The sequence below is a fragment of the Pyxicephalus adspersus genome, chromosome 9, assembly GCF_032062135.1.
Source record: "Pyxicephalus adspersus chromosome 9, UCB_Pads_2.0, whole genome shotgun sequence".
Taxonomy (NCBI): domain Eukaryota; kingdom Metazoa; phylum Chordata; class Amphibia; order Anura; family Pyxicephalidae; genus Pyxicephalus; species Pyxicephalus adspersus.
Genome location: NC_092866.1, coordinates 13,196,976 through 13,215,419, shown reverse-complemented (window position 1 = coordinate 13,215,419; position 18,444 = coordinate 13,196,976). Strand labels below are relative to the sequence as shown.

Below are 18,444 nucleotides of genomic sequence, written 5' to 3'. Positions count from 1 at the left end.
TTCGCCATGGCAATCAAGACAGAATGGGTGCGCAGAGCCTCCTGGGATACCTACGTCACGCATCCCGGGAGGCTCTTGGCTGCTCTTTCTGCGCATGTCTTTTATTTATTGGAAGAAAAGAAATGCTGATATGCATGCGCAATGAAATCGTCAATCTTTCCCCATCCACGTCATGTGATCTTATGCCTGCGCAGTGTGAGATCAGGTGACATACATAGAAGAACCCGGAAGAAGATTGATGAAGGCGGTGCCTGGCTCTTTCTCTGTGCCTGGCCGAAAAGGGATACCTGTACTATGGACCCAATCAAAGAAACCCCTGATGAATCTGCAGGATAAAAGGTAAGTGATTTTTTTATTTTTATTTTACTTCTACTTTAGGAGAGCCCCTAAATATAAATTTAATGCTGGTTTATACAGGAACCTTTTTATTAATGACCAGTGTTTCAGGATTTCATCCAAAATGAAAGTATGTAAAAAAAATAGTGACGGAGTGATCTTCATACACAAAAGTATGCAGACTAAAAAACATACACAGCAGAGTTGTATGTGCTTTATTTTTTTATTTTAAAGTATGCAAGTGCAAAAAAATCAAAGGCCATAATGTGTAATGTTAAATATTTACAAAAAGGCACTTCCATATCTGACACACTGAATACACGTGCAGCAAAATGCTGGTAGATGATGAGAAACCCTAAATGTCACCCCCTGAGGATTTCACTCTAGTTGGTACGGGTAAAGGATCCATTATTCAGTCCCAGGGAACATTTTTTTTTTTGATTAATTGACATACTGCAAATGACTGGGTGATCATTAACATTGTTCACTTAGAATACTAATTGCCACTTTTACCAACTTAATTAAAAGTTTGGGATCAGGCAGGTCCCAGGTAATGTCCCTTCTGCAAAAAGCATTCTTACTTGCCTGATCACCATCTCTTCTGTCAATATCTGCTTTGCTGCGCATGTAATGCCCGTTCCGCCACATCCTGGCTTCCTCTGTGGCAGAAGGGGCTAAATGAACTCACATGTGCCGGAGTTATGTCATCCTGGCCCGGCCAATCATTATGGATAGAATCGAGGAAAAAAGATGGTGGACAGAACAGGGACATATCTTGATACTAAAAGTGGAAATCTTTTCAGCTGGTTATCACTTTTGCAAATGGGGCAAACTGAAAGATGGCTCTTTGTGTATAAACATTGGCATTTAGCTCACCAAAGAATGTTATAGGAATATAAGGAAACAATGGTGGAGAAGGCACAAACACTTAATCTTTTAGAAGACCTGTCCTAAAAAGGGAAATATAAAGGCTTGGGAGAGATGAAGAGAAACAGTTGCACTCTCAGAAAACAGTGTTGCAATCTCCACGGTAAAATGGCGGACACATCAGGGACTGAACACAAAGACTGTAATACTGATAACCGATCCCATACCTGTAATAGAATACAAATCACACATGTAAATAACTGTGTACTGGCATCACAGCCCCAATACAATGCAGGATAAACCTTCTTACTATGGGGATAAATAATACTTTTGGTAAGGTCCTCCATACCTCTGAGAGTAGGTTCAGACCTTTTTCTGGATCGAGCAATCCTGCGCTGCTCCCGGCTGGTTCTGTCACTTAATGACCCAGCATCTGCACATTTGGCAGCAGTGATTGGTACCGCTTATTGTTGCCCCTATTCATTCTCTATGGGGCTGCCACAGGGAGAAGCTACATGTACATGTCTCCCCAGTGACATTTCTTGGCATGAAGAAGTGGTAGCCTCACTGCAATCTAATAGCCAGTGTGTACATGGCTTAAGGCACATATGGTAGCAATAAAAAAGTTCCTAGACACAGTTGATGATGCAGTAGGTGCTTTCTAGATTTCCCTTCATGGGATCTGAGCTGCTAATCAGCTTGTTGGGGCTCAGAAGTGTTTCAGATCCCATGGTGCTCATCAGACTTCTGCCAGCGTGAGGAAAGCGTGGGCACAGTGTAATGTGGGTATTGCTTTGTACACATGGGCCATTGTTATGCTGGCCATACACATAATGACATACAGTCCATCACAGGTTTTTTTTTTCAAATGACCCTTTGCTAAGAAACTGATTGTCAGCATCCCAAGAAAAGATTAATTTAGTCAAATGTGATCTAAATATTCCATAAAGGTCAACTGTTGGTTTGTGGTCCAGTGCCCATTTGTGGTTCTTTTGTTGCCCATTTTGTCCATGTTCTGTGACTGCTATGAGAGTGGGGACTAAATGTTGCTGCTTTGGGCAGTGCTGACCCTTTTTGTATAATCAGCCTCCATTCATCTTCATAGCATCCAGCTGCCCAGCTCATTTCCTGATGTACAGCAGCTGAAGCAGAAGTGGCACTGTTGCAATTCTTTCAAGTTGAACATATGTTGGTTTCCATCAGTCACAATTCAATGTTACAGGAATCAGCCCAAGTCTATTTTAAAGAACTGCTAATACTTTTTTTTTTCCTGACCACATGGCATCGCTTCACTGCAGTTTCAGAAAAACGTTTTCTGCAAAAAAAAATCATTTTGTGCTTAAAGGCTTTAACAATCAAATGTATGTGGAAGAACCCAAAAACAGGCGCTGTCTGCTCCTCCACAGCAATATTCTAGATAAGCAGGCCTGAACCAGAAAAAAAACTTCTGTTCCCATATTTCTAAAGGGGTATCCATGATTTCTTCGCAGATTGTGATATTGCAGAATGGCTGGCGCAGAGCATTGGGACAATAGGAGTGAAAATTAGCTTTTCTCATATTGTAAGGAAATAGCATGAGTCTGCTTTTCCACTGCACTCGGGTTCCTTCTTTAAAAAGTCACATTTGTGAATTGTCCCCGTAATCAGTAATAAAAGTATATATTTTGTGTGTTCAGATGACAATACAGCGGAGACATCACCACCTCCTCCTCATGGCACAAACAGCATCGCGGCCTCTTGCAGGCGAGGAAAGTTCACTCAGTCGGAATCGGAGTCAAAGTCCTCATCTACAAGGTAAAGACAAGGTCACCTATGGTTTATATGAATGCTGAATATAAAATATACACTCTTGGGAGCTGCTGACTTTGAAGAACAACATGTGTCTGCCAGCTGGGGCTTCAAAACATTTCAACACACTGAAAAGGATTATGGGAAGGATGGGAGTTATTTTTAAAGGAATTTTCCTGAGTGAAATATGAATGTTACTTCTAAAAATGCTCGTTACCTGGCTGTCTTGCTGATCCAACAGCTTCAGTAGTCCCCGGCCTGCACAAAGCATGCTGACTTGTGGTCATGATTTGTATATATTTGCAGGTCAGTGGTTTGGAAAGTACTGATGTCAGCATAACAGAGAACTTGCGTTTTCTGGAGGAAGTCAGCACTTTTTACTACTTTAGGTAGAGTGGGGAAAGATTAAAACCAATCAGACTTTAATTGTTGTTTCTATCCCCACTGGGAACATTCTTTTCATATCCTGTCTCAAGTGATTGTACGTACATCCCAGAACGCTCTGAATGATCTCTATTCATCTGTTTCTATGGCAGCTGTAAAATATTGAATTTCTGTTCCCCTTTCTAGTTAAAACTAGAAAATAACTTTGGCGTTCCCTATCATTTCACTTACATGTGTGACTTACGCATTGCATATAATTTTAGTTTTTTTTTTTAGTATTCTGCAGAGTTTTGATTTATCCGATAGCAATTTCCGTAGTAAAATTGAAATACTAAAATTCCTATGTGTAGCTTTTGACTTAAATAAATCTTCATCTATACTTTCCTGTGTATAGAAGACATGAAATGGTCACCTTTCTTGCTGCCCACATTGCTGATTGCTGCTGTAGTGGAAAGAAAATTCACTACCTTCTCTAAAGAGCATTTTGGGTTCAGCAGTCTCCTAATCCCCTGCTGCCCCAATGGTTCCTCCAGCCCACTCCTCTATCATTACAAGACACAGTAGCTGTGTAGGGGCCGGTGGATGAAACCACTAAATGTAACGGAGGGAAGGGGGGGGGGGATTTGCAGGATCTTTAGTTGACTTTCTTTTTAATACCCCAGGGACTGGGGGCAGGAGTGATGAGTAATCTTATAGGGGAAGCAGCTGGGTTTGAAGGTTTATATTAATAGCAGAGTCAATTTAATGTGCTGATGTTGGATAGACCTTATATAATATAATGTAATGTAATCTGAAAGGGGATGTGAGTTAGGAGCCAAGCCTTTACTCTATATTTCCTGTTTTCTTTTGTGTTATGTTATAGTTTTATCCTTGCAACATCGTTTCCTGAATGGATCATGTCACCCTCACATTCTGTTAGCACAATCAGGCTAGACACAGGATGTGCAGATGACTTTTATTAGAGAACCAACACTGACAGATCCCCCATCGGATATACAGACACCCACATACGATACTAATGTATGTGCATGATCACAATCTGGACTGAGAAATTAATTAATTAATAAGACAGACAATCTTTTTTGCTTTATATAAAATGGGAAAGGATTGGAACCCTTTGATGGTGATGAGGCCACTATATGTACCAAGGGTATACATGTCCTTTAATGATGTTTTACCAGTCACTTGTATTCTATTATTATTGGGTGTATTGTTAAAATAAACCTGAGAATCTGTACAGTGCATATACTTCCAGCACGGGGTGTAACAAGGACCCCATCACCTATATTTTCTTTCTCCTATGTTGCTACCTCTACATTTTAAAGAAAGATTTATATCACAATTGTGTCCTACGTTTTCTTTTCCTTCTACCAACCAACAATTTCTTCTCCCCTCTTGTATCTAGCCCTGACATCTGCTTGTACTTCTGATTTCCTTGGAAGAGGACGGACTCTACAATGGGCATTTTATTAGAGGAAATGAGGAAAGAAGCCGGTCCGTTTACCAAAGCAGTGCTTGCTCATGGTAGGGAGAAAATAAAAACTGAGATTATTAGGATGAGCTAGGGATAAGGCCAGAACACTGAGCTGCTCTCCTAGGGAGAACTCTAAATCTTGTAGGGATTTCCCCTGTGTGTTACTATAAGTGGTAACCCACTAACCTAAACCCACCATAAGTCTATATATGACAGATAGCATGGCATCAGCAGGTTGGAGCGGTCTAACCTAGCCCTGCTGTATGACCATCAATTCTATCTATCACCAGCTTCAACTGGCACTGATGAGTTCAGAAGTTGGCTTCTACACTGGGGTTAGGTACAGGTAGTCCCTGGGTTACATACCAGATAGGGACTGTAGGTTTGTCCTTAAGTTGAATTTGTATGTAAGTTGGAACAGGTACATTATTTTAATAAATGCAATTAGGACAGATGTTTGTCTCAACATATTAGGCAACAGTTACTGTAAAAAATCCTCACTGTGAGTTAAAAAAAAAAAATCTTTGTGGAGCTTGAACATTCATTAACTTCTGGAGCAAGCTGTGCTTTGATATGCAAAAAGAAACTGCAGAGTTTGTCTTGGTCATTAAAGAGTTACAAGAGCTTGCAGAAGAGCTCAGTCTCAGCTGTGTTTAGCAAAAGATTTCTCCTGCAAGTCATGCAAACCACCCCCTCCAAGCCTCTGTCCTGCACATGAGGAAGCAGGGAAGCCCCATTCAGATCTAGGAGTCGTCTGTATGTCGGATGTCCTTAACCCGGGGACTACCAGTAGTGGGTTAGGTCTAGGCTGGCACAGGCATTTAGAGGAAGATCCAACACCTCAGCATTAAGATATTGATAGTCATAAAAAACTCACCATCTGACTTCTGCTGCTGGGGTTCATCTTCTTCAGACTCGCCTTTCTTCAGGAACTTGATGAGGTCGTTGAAGATAATGTAGAAGTCTATTGCATAGACAATTGTTGCTATAAAACCTAGAACCTGCCAATCAGAAACAGAAATCCATCACGATGCACCTAGAATACCACACAAATGTCCCTTGCTTTGCATGGACTGGTGGGCTAAGCTGTCATAAATCTCCTTGACACTCTTGTTTTGGCATTTCCCCATAATATTAGTTATGTCTGCCCTAACACCCCCCTACAAGGCCATGACAATCAAGAATAAATGTGTGTATATATATATATATATATATATATAATAGTCAATTTTTGTAGAGGTTTTTCCCCTTTTTAACATGTGACAACTTGTGCAAAGACCCCTCAAGTATGCAATTGAGGGAGAAATATCATCTCTTGTGGGGTCACTTTCTTCTGACTATACAGAGAAAGAAACTTAAGAAGGAAATGATAGTTTTATATTTCTGAACTGTGTAGAGTCATCCGACTCCTCTCATGTTGCTCCAGGCACTGAATCACATCAGGGTGAACACAGCCCTGATCACAAGGTATCCACCTGGTTTACATTCCCTGACAAGCAAAGAGAAAAATGCTGCAGGCTGCTTGTAGATGCGAACTGGATCGCTGGCTACGATTTCTGTGTGGTTTGGCCACCTTCCAACAAAGCAGGCTAAACAAAAAAATTAGAAATGGAAATCATTGTTCTGTCCAGAGCAGCTTGTCCCAATGTACATGTAATTGAATGTTACATACCTTGTGATCTGGGCTGTATATACCATAATGGCCTCCATGGGCCTGGGGAAGCAAGGGGGATGAACAGCTACAACCCTGAATACATTTTATTTCTTTTTGTCTTCTGACCACATCTGAACATTTTTGGTTAACTCATCAAATGACATATAGCCAGGAAACTGTGCAGGGATGTTTAGGAAGTCAGAAGACACTTCAGTTGAAAAACATCAAATCAAAACTATTTCTTTTTTTGTTGATGGGCACTGTTACAGATATCTTTGTATATAAAGCAGGTGGCATGCTTCCTTTAAACAGCTCATTCTAATGACAAGGGGAGGTAATAAAATAAAAATCTGATGTAAGGAGATGACTTACCGCAGCAGCTTTGGATGCCCCGCAGGAGTATTTGGACAGAGCTACGAGTGACACCACAAAGTAGATGATGGCAGCGGATACACAGCGAATGAAATCCTGCAAGAAACATCTCCGGCTTAGCGCTGAATCAGCAATGGTGTAAACAAAGACTTCTCTACCCCGGAACAGGCACAAGGTTAATGCATTTTCATCCAAACACAAATGGTGGGATGTTCTGTATGGATAAAATGACTACCCCAGCACTTAGATTTAGTGTTTCTGGACCTCATTAAACTTCTATATAAACACACCGACAGCTGTCCGGACAACTGCGACAAGAGAAACATGGGGACTGCCACTGATGTATTCTGCCTTCCTTCTAAAAATGCCATCTGCCTGCCGGTCATGCTGATCCTGATTTCAGTAATGAGACAGAAGCCTGGAATAAGTATGCAAGCTGATGCATTTCCTATTGTGCGTGCTTGTTCCAGGTCATTGACTCCAAAACATTACAATTAAAGGCCAGTGTAATAGCTAGAAAAGTAGAATTTTTAGGAGGGTCAAGGGGCAGCAATGGCAGCCTTCAAGTTTCCTAATATCAGGTTGGTAACCCTTACCAAGGACAGCTAATATTCTCTGGGTGACTGGGCACGTTCCTTGCCGTGGCAGCACAGAGCTGGCTGTCATGCACAATGCTCCAGAGATATTACGTTTGTTCCAAGTTGGCTCAGCGCCCTCAGCTTCCATACAAACAGCCGTTAATTATCCTTCAGCTACAGCAACATTTCATATGGGAGTCATCCTATAGCCAGAGCTTTAGCATTACACAGATCATATAGAAGAACAGAACCTGTCGGTATTTTTACATTTCTCCTCTCTTTCTGTCACTGTATTTCCTCTGTATCTAACTACAAGATGTACAAGTTAGTGGGAGAAATAACAACATGCACTGATGCAGGTGGGAGCAGGTAACTGACATACAAGGAAGTGCGGAGTATGTGCAATGGGCGAGACCTGGGAAAGTGAGTCTATTTGATGACAACTTACTCGTCCCTAAATGTGGCTGCTACATTTGTTTTCTTATTTCCATATTTTTTTTCATATATTTTTACCTGGTAATCCTGGTAATGCAGCTTCTGTCCCTGGGTGGCTACACTCACTTCTCCACTGTATTCATGGAGGAAGTCATGAGTGTCACACAAGACTCCAGCTCTTCCTATTCATCTCCATTGTGTGGTGGTTGATGAGACTTGTAGTTTACATACTAGGGATGTCTGTACTTAGTAAAATGCAGATGTCCATTGACCCCCCCCCCCCCCCCCCAGTAATGTATAAATGTAACTAATGCTCCCTATCTGGAATTTGCCTATTGGAATACATACTTAATTCAGCCTGCTATGTCCCTGGCTCTGATACACTTAGCAGGGCACTAATGGGCAGGGTGCCATGTTTCCTTTGGCTGGAAACACTTTGAGGATCACAGACAGGGATGCACAAAGAATATGGAGAAATATTTCTTGAACAAAGAAAGTGGAGAAAGCTGAGTTTTTTAGGCAGTGCGTATTTATATTAGTATTAGTGGTAATACATCAAACACAGTGAAGGATATATACAATATTTGAGAGTGGTCATCCCCATTATTATTTCATGGGGTAAAAGACCAATCAACTAGACAAATAAATCCGTGATTAATTTTGAACGTGGTCAGGGTAACATCCTATATCCCGACGCGTTTCACAATGCGGCTTCTCCTGCACTCCCAGCGGCTGGCACCTTGTAAAATGTAGCGCCTCCTCCCAGGCAGTGGTTCAATGGCATGAAGAAGCAATAACAGCACCACAACCTTAGTGCCAGTCTGAATATAAAGGAACAACCTAGATATGGAGAATCCATTACATTCCCGTTTCTATACTTCCTAAAAATATTCATAGCCTGAACAAATTAATTCTGCCACCATATCTAAGGACTTTGCAATAGGGATTTGCAATCTATCCAAGGAGTTGCAATATATTGCATTTAGGTTTACATAAGCTTTAAGAAAAATAAAAGTACCTGCATGTAATTGGTCAGCAACCACACAAAACTGAAACACCAATACGGCAATGAACTAGACCCAGATAGACTTTAAATTTCTGTTGGTTTGAATCCGGTCAGAGAGGCAGCACATAAAAAGCAGAAGCATGTTGTTAGTGAAGGGGAATCACAGAATTCTTTTCACACTTGTCTGGTTATTGTTATAAGAGGGGAATTCTTACAGATTGCTACGTGACATCATTACTTACCAGCAGAGGCCACAAGAATCCCTTCCATTGCTCATTCAGCTTTGTAGAATATGCAAAGAATGTGAAGAGACCCCAGAGGAACTCAATGAGCGGTACGGTCATCAGGCTGGCAGCCGTCGATGCCACGTAACAGATGAATGTGAGAAAGGACACCACCTGTGGATATAAGAATCAGAAATTAGTTTTTATGATTTGTGATTTAAAAAAAGGAAGACTAAATGTTTTAGGCATGGTATTTACCTAGAAAAGCCTCCCTGTGCAGACATGCAAAAGCCCCAAGACTGCTACTGCGTGCCGCCATATTGGATGTGATGTCAGCATACCCAGCAGACTGAGAGGTTTTTATTTGAGTGACACTCTCAAGTACCCATTCCCAACCAGGGTTCAGTGACCATTTGTGCCACCCAGTCTCAACCAGGGTTCCATGACACTTTATAGTACCCATTCCCAACATGGGTTCCATTACACTCTATAAGACCAATTCTCTGCCAGAGTTCCATGACACTCAATAGCACCAATTTCAAAGAGGGTTCTATGACACTCTATAGCACCCATTCTCAACCAGGGTTCCATGACACTACAGCACCCATCCCCAGCCAGGGTTCCATTACACTCTATAGTACCAAGTCTCTGCCAGGGTTCCATGACATTCAATAGCACCTTTTTAACGAGGGTTCTTTGACACTCTATAGCACCCATTTCCAACCAGGGTTCCATGACACTTTATAGCACCCATTCCCAACAAGTATTCCATGGCACGCTATAGCACCCATTCCCAACCAGGGTTCAGTGACCATTTGTGCCACCCAGTCTCAACCAGGGTTCCATGACACTTTATAGTACCCATTCCCAGCCAGGGTTCTATTACACTCTTTAGCACCAATTTCAAAGAGGGTTCTATGACACTCTATAGCACCCATTCTCTACCAGGGTTCCATGACACTACAGCACCCATTCCCAGCCAGGGTTCCATTACACTCTATAGCACCAATTCTCTGCCAGGGTACCATGACATTCAATAGCACCTTTTTAATGAGGGTTCCATGACGCTCTATATCACCCATTTCCAACCAGACCTACAGTATCTGATCCTGCCATTGTTGCAATGGAATAAGTGGTCACACAATCGGAGCAGAACAATTTCTTTTCTATCAGCCAATGACATCATCACTCTGCATTGTGATCATAAAGAGACCCCCCATAGAAGACAAAGCATGGAGAGTCTGTGACCTGACCATGTGATTGTGTGTTATTATTATTATTATTATTATTATTAATAATAAACAGGATTTATATAGCACCAACATATTATGCAGCGCTGTACATTAAATAGGAGATGTAAATGACAGATACAGACAGTGAGAAAGGAGGACCCTGCCCCGAAGAGCTTACAATCTAGTAGGTGGGGGAATTATAGTCTGCATGGATATTCAGCATGTGTGATGCGGAGGGAAGAAATGATCGGATTGCACAGAGTATCTCATACAAAGTGAAGAATCTTTGTAAATTGTGGTGAGTGGTGCCCATTGCCTTCCCCCATGGCAGCGCTATGAGATGAATTGGGCATGTGCATCACATGGTTTGCTTTCAATGTAAAGTATTGGCTGTTGGCTTTGCAAGGCGTTTGGCGAGTTTTCATATTACGACACAAACGCTGTGTGAGCGAGCTCCAATGCTATAAACTAGTTCTGTGGTCCAAGCAATACAAATGCTGACAACTTTATTTGTTCTTTGTAATTCTGCATCATGTGACCCCCCCCATGCCAGAGATCTCCCCATCTAATACTACGCAGCGCCCTGGGTGCGGCTACGATCCCCCAACTCCCTGCTGTCCTGATGTCAACCAGCCGGGATAAAAGTGAAAACACATTCCCCATCTGGAATCAGTAAACTTGCATCCCGCCTTCTCCCCGGACACATGTGGAACGCATTATGTGATAATCAGCTGGCTGTGCAATTTCTGCAGCCACAGATAAAACTGCTGAAAAATGACAATGACGGCCGCCATATTGCATACGCCAATATTGCAGAGGTTGTGAGGGTTGTGGGGGTGCCATGGCTGCACCAGGTGACATTGGGTAGGAATGGGTAAGGACTGGGAGCGCTGACCGTCTGATTTTTACATCAGTATGGTTGGAATAAAAGGTGCTGTGATAAAACCCTGGCTGGGATCCTGCACTGAAAGACTGAGGACATCTTGTGGCAATGACAAGGTACTACTGGGACAGCTCTGGGTTGAAGGTGAATATTGTAGTGACAGCTTTGGGTTGAAGGTAAATTTTGCAGTGACAGCTTTGGGTTGAAGGTGAATATAGCAAGGACAGCTCTGTGTCGAAGGTGAATATTGCAAGGACAGCTCTGTCCCCTGAGACCACCAAACTCCTTGTACACGCTCTCATCCTCTCTTATCTGGACTACTGTAACCTCCTCCTCTCTGGTATTCCACTAACCCGACTCTCTCCTCTACAATCTATTATGAATGCTGCAGCCAGACTCATCCATCCTTCCCTCCGCTCCTCTTCCGCTGCATCTCTTTGTAGTTCTCTCCATTGGCTTCCTTTTCACCTTAGAATCAATCCAAGCTCCTGTGCTTTGCCTTCAAATCCCTCCACAGGTATTGTCCCACCTACATTTCTGTCCTGATAGATAAATACTCCCCCAGCTGCTCTCTCCGCTCCTCCAATGACCTCCAAATGACTTCCTCACTCATCACCTCATCACACGCTCTGGAATGGTCTCCTTGTCCTATTCAGCTTTCTCCTACTTTCTGCTCATTTAAGAGAGCGCTCAAACCCAACGCTTCAACCTCACCTACCCGTCTTCTTCCTTCTCTTAAACCCTCACTACTTCCCACCAATACATGTCCCCCCTCCTATTGTGTGAGACTTCCCCCACCTCCTAGATTGTAAGCTCTTCGGGGCAGGGTCCTCTCCTCCTGTGTCTGTATCTTTCTGTCATTTGCAACCCCTATTTAATGTACAGCGCTGCGTAATATGTTGGCGCTATATAAATACTATATAATAATAAGAATACCAGGGATCCACTGGGAGCAGAGCTGGTCAGATCGTATATAGGATCCCCTGCTGATTGGCCTGCGATCAGATCGCGGAAGGGAAATGCAGTTAAACAGTGGAATGGAAGTTAAACAGAGATGGATTCGATCATATAAAGATGCTGAGAAATTTAATGGGAGAGATCGCTAGAAGAAGGGGTGCGATCAGATCGTATGAGAGAGAGATCCTGAGATGAGAGGATGATGGGGGATCGTATGATGGGTGCGGGGGATCAGATGATGGGTGTGGGGGATCGGATTATGGGGGATGCGATGATGGGTGCGGGGGATCAGATGATGGGGGATGGGATGATGGGTGCGAGGGATCGGATGCTGGGTGAGGGTGGAGGGGATCAGATGCTGGGTGCGGGGGATCGGATGCTGGGTGCGTGGGATCGTATGATGGGTGAGGGTGGAGGGGATCAGATGATGGGGGATGGGATGCTGGGTGCGGGGGATCGTATGATGGGTGTGGGTGCAGGGGATCGGATGATGGGGGATGGGATGCTGGGTGCGGGGGAGTTCTCTATATGGACCGTTTATATATTTATACAGGGTGATCATATCCCCCCTTATACGTCTCTTCTCAAGGGAGAATAGATTCAGTTCAGCTAATCTCATAGCGGAGCGCCTCCATTCCTTTTATTAGTTTAGTCTCCCTTCTCTGGTCACCATGACAGGTGCTCTTTATTGGGCCAGTTGCTGATTGATGCTGCAAATCCTTGCTGATGACAAACCTACATAACAGAGAACAACAAACCATGACATGGGGGGAGGAGAGGGCCCTGACCAGCAGAGCTTACAATCTAAGAGGTGGGGGGGAGCTTGGTGTACAATAGAAGGGGTGCTGTATTATATAAAGGAATTGTATACAATGTATAGAAATATGTTGGGGCAGCTGACTTGTTTTTAGAGGGATATGTTCCAGAGCTGCCGTCTTTATCTTTTCATTATTTTTGGATTTCCATTCTCAGGATTGGAGCAGGAATATTTCTAGTAGCTTTGCTTGATCCGGGGCAGTGACGAGATCCATAGAAGAGGAAGGATGAGGATAACTATTCACTAATAATTCACTTCTCCTATAAACTGATCTGTTTGCAGAGGATTGCTTAGAACCGCTCTGGGCCCCTGAAAGCCCTGGGGTACCTGGAATACATATCCAGCTGTATGGGGTCGGATGGCAATGAAGCCACCAAAACCAAGGCAGTAGGTTAATGTTAGCTTGGAGCAAGAAGTGCTCATACTCTTACTGGCAGGATCACTAGAGACAACCATTTGCAGCAGGAACATGTGATGCCATACGTAGATTGCAGGAGAAGCGTGGCAGTGCCAATCTGATCCTGACCCTGGCAGCTGGTTGGACACTGGTCCCCCTATGGCAGCATTAGGGCCCATTTGGCTAAACATTTTGATTTCATTTTTTCTGTACAGGTAGTCCCTGGATTAAGGACATCCAACATACAGACAACTCCCAGATAAGAACGGGGCTTCCCTGCTCGCTTGTGTGCAGGACAGAGGCTTGATAGGGGGAAGGGGACAGTTTGCAGGAGAAATCTTTTGCTAAACACAGCTGAGGTTGTGGGTGATCTTAGGGGACTGAGCTCTTTCTGCAGCCTCTTGTAACTCTTTATTGACCAAGACAAACTCTGCAGTTGTTTCCTTTTGCATATCAAAGCACAGCTTGCTCCAGAAGTTAATGAATGTCTAGGCTTCATAATTGTTTTTGCTTTGTTTGTGATGAACTCACAGTGAGGATTTTATACAGTAACTGACACCACACTGAGACAAACATCTGTCATAATTACATTCAAATAATGTACCTGTTCCAATTTACATACAAATTCAACTTAAGAACAACCCTACAGTCCCTATCTCGTATGTAACCCGGGGACTACCTGTAATTGTGTGTTGCATTTTTTTCATTTGTTGTAGAGGAGTGAAATTATTATTAATATTATTATTATAACACTCATGTATATTCCTTGTAACATGCATTTTACACAACCCCTATTCATTAAATGCAGCAAGAAGAATTCTATTCCATATACCATCCATTATTACAATGGAAAACCATGGCCAGAACATTCCCTATAGCTAGGTGTACAGGACCAAGGACTGGCTCCCCATATTGGTGCCCAATGCCAAGCACAGTGCCATGACATGGGAGGTCAGAGAGCGAAAAGTGCCAATAAGTACAAATAGCTGTACATTTGCCTCTAAAACAGCGGTAGCCTTGATACATGGGCTTCTACTGCAGCCTGTGACATCAACAAGGGGCCACACATCATATATTGCTAAGAACTATATGGAGATGGTCAGAGACTGAAGGCCTGTTACAAGAGACGGTCAGAGATCATGGAATCCCTTTGCATACCAGGTGCAAAGATTTACCCTCTCTGATTGCCCTACTGATCATTGTACCTGGTACTGAAATAATAGAAAAGCCACAGATTTGAGGAGAAAACAGATCTATCTTAAGAGGTGCTTTTCTCTGACTTCCTGTTGTATCTGAGGGACAGGAAGTGAAGGAAAGTCTGGGTCTCATGGCTCATTATTGAATATAGATTTACACAAATCTTTGTTATATGCAGTGTTTCATATTTTTGAATTGCATGCAGTACCTTTCATTCCTATAATTGTATTATTATACAGTATTTATATTGGTGTTATATATATTTATATAGCACCAACATATTATGCAGCGCTGTACAAACCCCATAGTCAGCTGTTCCTCAGAGGAGCTCACAATCTAATGTCTCCATCATAGTCATTTGTCTTTATCACTGTCAGTTTTCTTGGGGGGAAGCCAATTAAACTAACTGCATGTTTTCGGAATGTGGGAGGAAACCGGAGTACCCCAAGGAAACACACACAAACACATGGAGAACCTACAAACTCCATGCAGATAATGTCCTGGGACCTAGTGCTGCAAAGACCAGAGTGCTAACCACTGAGCCACCATGCACTACATTTTCCATATCATATTCTTACCAAGGTAATGCAACTCTCATTTTTTATACAGTGCCACATACCTTTCTATTGTATGCCAATTAGGTAATTTGGTTTATTACCTGCCCCATACATCTCTTCAACATGCAACGTCTAACACTTCATATCTTCCTGTTATACGCAGTGCCACATGCCTGTCTACTACCGTATAAGCAGTGCTCCATACCTCTCTGTTACATACACTGGCTCATACCTTCTACAATATGTAGGTATGGGGTGAATCTTTCACCTGAGACACATGGCTTTGGAAACCGCCAGCAACTTTATTACAGTATTTTTGGCAGGTGGTTAGGGTTCATTGGTGATCCCAGGACCTCTACACACTGATCTGCCCTCCTCCCCTCCCCATGGGCAGTATGGAGTGTCCATGCGACTGTGTGACCCTGATATCACGTGTCAATAGATTTATCATCATTTCCTGTTCCAGTATTACTGTCATACAAGCCAGGTACACAATAGTCACAACCCATAGGCTGCAGCGCCCTCTTGTGGCAGAATTAAAGGGTTGCAGGTTGATGTTGGTACTATTGATATTTGAAGACATTTGCAATCTTGGATTCACAACGTTCTTCTTTTGCCCTTTTTACATTCCACTCCCCAGCTTTTATCAGTAATTGGCAGAGCTGGAAGGAATCTGCATCCTTTACAAACAGGTGACTGGCACCCCTAACAAATACTGCCTCACTAATCATATCGTCCCCAGCGTCATTGCAGGCTGGCTGGAAACATCCCTCGCACCCATGAAGAGCCCCTCTTGTAGACAAATACCGGTGTAATCAAATAATTGTGTTGGATCAGAGACATTGGAGATTAGTACTGGTCCATTTGCTCTTGGCCTAAGTTTTTTTGAAGGCAATAGTTTAGTTCTTTTAATACATTTGGGATACTCACCCATATCCTGCCAGGTAGCCTAGGCTTGGAGGACTGACTTTGTCATTAAATATGACCATAGGAAGGATATCACAATCATTCTTGCAGCCTTCCAGGTTGATCACCCACCACTCTAAGAAGATGCTGTTGTCACTTCCATCCCCTATTTTCTTACGATTCAGCTGAACCGTCATTCTTTTCAGCTATTTACGCTATACATTATTACTATTACCTAGGATATGTAATCCATGTTTAGTCCAGCAGCATCCATCCCATGATTATAAAATGGCAGATGGATATATATAAATATGTCTTGATGTATATTATCACTTGTAACCAACTTTGTAAAATATAATACTTGAAAAACAGCCTTGAGGCCCCTCTCTCTCCTTTTCTGCTTGAGTACTTGTATATAAGTTCTATAGGCGTGGCTACACTTTGTATTGCACATTATAAATCAGAGAGCGGGAAGGTGAACTCTTCTATAGAACTATTATTACTAATTCCACTTTGTGGCCACTTCCTGTTTTCAACATGGCATAGCTATGGTAGGTAATCCAATCTAAACAAAAAAATAATTTCTATGCTGCAACAGTAGCTTTCTGTTTTATGTTGCTTTATTAACCTCCCTAGCAGTCTAATTCAGTCCAAATTTCCACGAATAAAGCGGTACAATTTTTTGCATGAAAATGTATTTTTCATTGTAGGCTATAATTCTTAGGCATAATTTACCAATATTTCATTAATTTAATAATAAACTTTAAATAACAAAACACAAAAACCTGGTAAAAATTATATTATAATTATATATATATTATATAAATATTTCTTTGTATTGGACTCAATTCAGCTATTTAGTATTGAATCCAATACAAAAAAATGTTTAATTTCCTTCCAATCCGCCCGCCCGCACCAACGCATGTACCAACGTCACCGGTAAACCCTGTAGATCTCGTCTCTGCACTTTGCGGCTGGGGATCGCGGAGGAAAGACTTGCGGGGACAAGCAGGACGCCGGGGGACAGTGACAGATAAAGGTAATTGGGTTTTTTTTAGTTAAAAGCTTCCCCGAGTGTGACTCGAGAATACCGATTTTTGCCTAGAAAATCCACCCCGAGTCACAGTCGGGAATACCACTAGGGGGGTTAACAAGCATACTATAATAGAAAGGGGTTGTTAAGACATCTTTTAATATTATTGTTATCCAATATGTATTTAGTGCCGACAGATTACGCAGCTCTTTACAAAGTCCATAGTCATGTCACTAGCTGTCCCTTGAAGGGGCTCACAATCTAATGTCCCTAACAAAGTCATATGTCATTACCTAAGGTCAGCTAACCTTAGGTACCTAAGGCTTTTTGGGGGAAACCAACTAACCTAACTGCATGTTTTTGGAATGTGGGAGAAAATTGGAAAAACCCAGATGAAACCTTTAGGGTGTTGTGCCTAAAATGTACAGTTATTGTTGTCCCACTAAAATAGAAAATGAAAGAATTGTTATAATAAATAATCTGTAACAGCTCTGTCAATTTGGAATATTGTGTGGTTCTATTACCCGATGATGCCTACACAACATTTTAACCACCTTGCCGTTAAGCCCGACCTTCGTTCGGGCACAAAAAAATTGCAAGGATGGTTAACCCCGAGATTTTTCCCATCCTTACTTACCTGGTCCCCCTGTGCTCATCCAGCGTCGTCCTCAGTCCAGCGTCGTCCGTCGATCTCCCTCTCTAGCGTCAGGTGCCAGCGGGACCGGTAAGATGCCGGCCGGCATCTTGTGTTCCGCCGCCCGGCTTCTTACCTGGTCCCGCTGATCGTCCGACGTCCTTCTCGTTCCAGCGCCGGATGATCTCTGAAGGGAGAAGCCGTCGCAGCTTCAAAATGGGCCAAAACGGCTTTGGATGCTTCAACTCGTTCCTTCTTCTGATCACTGTTCAAACATTTTGGCACCCACTTCGCTGAAACCTTTCACATGTCTAGGATAGTGGTGATAACAAACCCAACACGCTCCCGTGAGATGTCAAGTATCTGGGCTATTTTTTCTGCGGATATTCGCCGGTCCTCAATAATCAGCTCATGGACATCGCGGGTCGCCGGGTCAGTTGAGGTTGGGGGGCGCCCACTGCGGGGCTCATCTTCAATGGTGCAATGCCCAGTCTTGAAACGAATTATCCAGGTTATGACAGTGCTGTGGGAAGGACACTTCTCCCCCAGTGTTTGTGACATCTCAGTGTGAATGTCATTTGCTGACTTTCCCTGGAGAAAAAAAAACTTCTTGACGGCCCGTAACTCCAACAACGTGAAACTTGCTTGTGCCTCTGCCATCACAGCTTCTCACTAAAAGAAAAAACAGTTTTAAGAATTGCAAAGACCTGATA

At 42.7% G+C, this 18,444-nt stretch overlaps 1 protein-coding gene across 2 annotated transcripts; it reads right to left on the bottom strand.

Moving 5' to 3' along the window:
- Positions 1-536: 536 nt before the first annotated feature.
- CMTM3 (CKLF like MARVEL transmembrane domain containing 3) lies at positions 537-9,311 on the bottom strand. Of its 2 annotated transcripts, none has more exons than XM_072422655.1 (4): positions 9,137-9,311; positions 6,876-6,971; positions 5,727-5,850; positions 537-2,990 (listed from the first exon to the last, which is right to left on the bottom strand). In XM_072422655.1, the coding sequence occupies exons 1-4, from the start codon at positions 9,236-9,238 to the stop codon at positions 2,962-2,964; spliced, it is 351 nt and encodes a 116-aa protein (XP_072278756.1). In that variant the 5' UTR covers positions 9,239-9,311; the 3' UTR covers positions 537-2,961. The 2 variants fall into 2 exon arrangements, with proteins under 2 accessions (XP_072278756.1, XP_072278757.1); XM_072422656.1 differs by lacking the exon at positions 9,137-9,311 and adding an exon at positions 8,907-9,016.
- Between the last annotated feature and the right edge of the window lie 9,133 nt (positions 9,312-18,444).

Excerpts from the sequence above, each read along its gene's own strand:
- CMTM3 (XM_072422655.1), bottom strand. The coding sequence starts at position 9,238 with ATGACCGTACCGCTCATTGAGTTCCTCTGGGGTCTCTTCACATTCTTT. Across the intron at positions 6,972-9,136 it reads GATTCTTGTGGCCTCTGCTG|GATTTCATTCGCTGTGTATC; the intron begins GTAAGTAATGAT and ends TGTTTCTTGCAG. Across the intron at positions 2,991-5,726 it reads CCAGCAGCAGAAGTCAGATG|ATGAGGACTTTGACTCCGAT; the intron begins GTGAGTTTTTTA and ends TTTACCTTGTAG.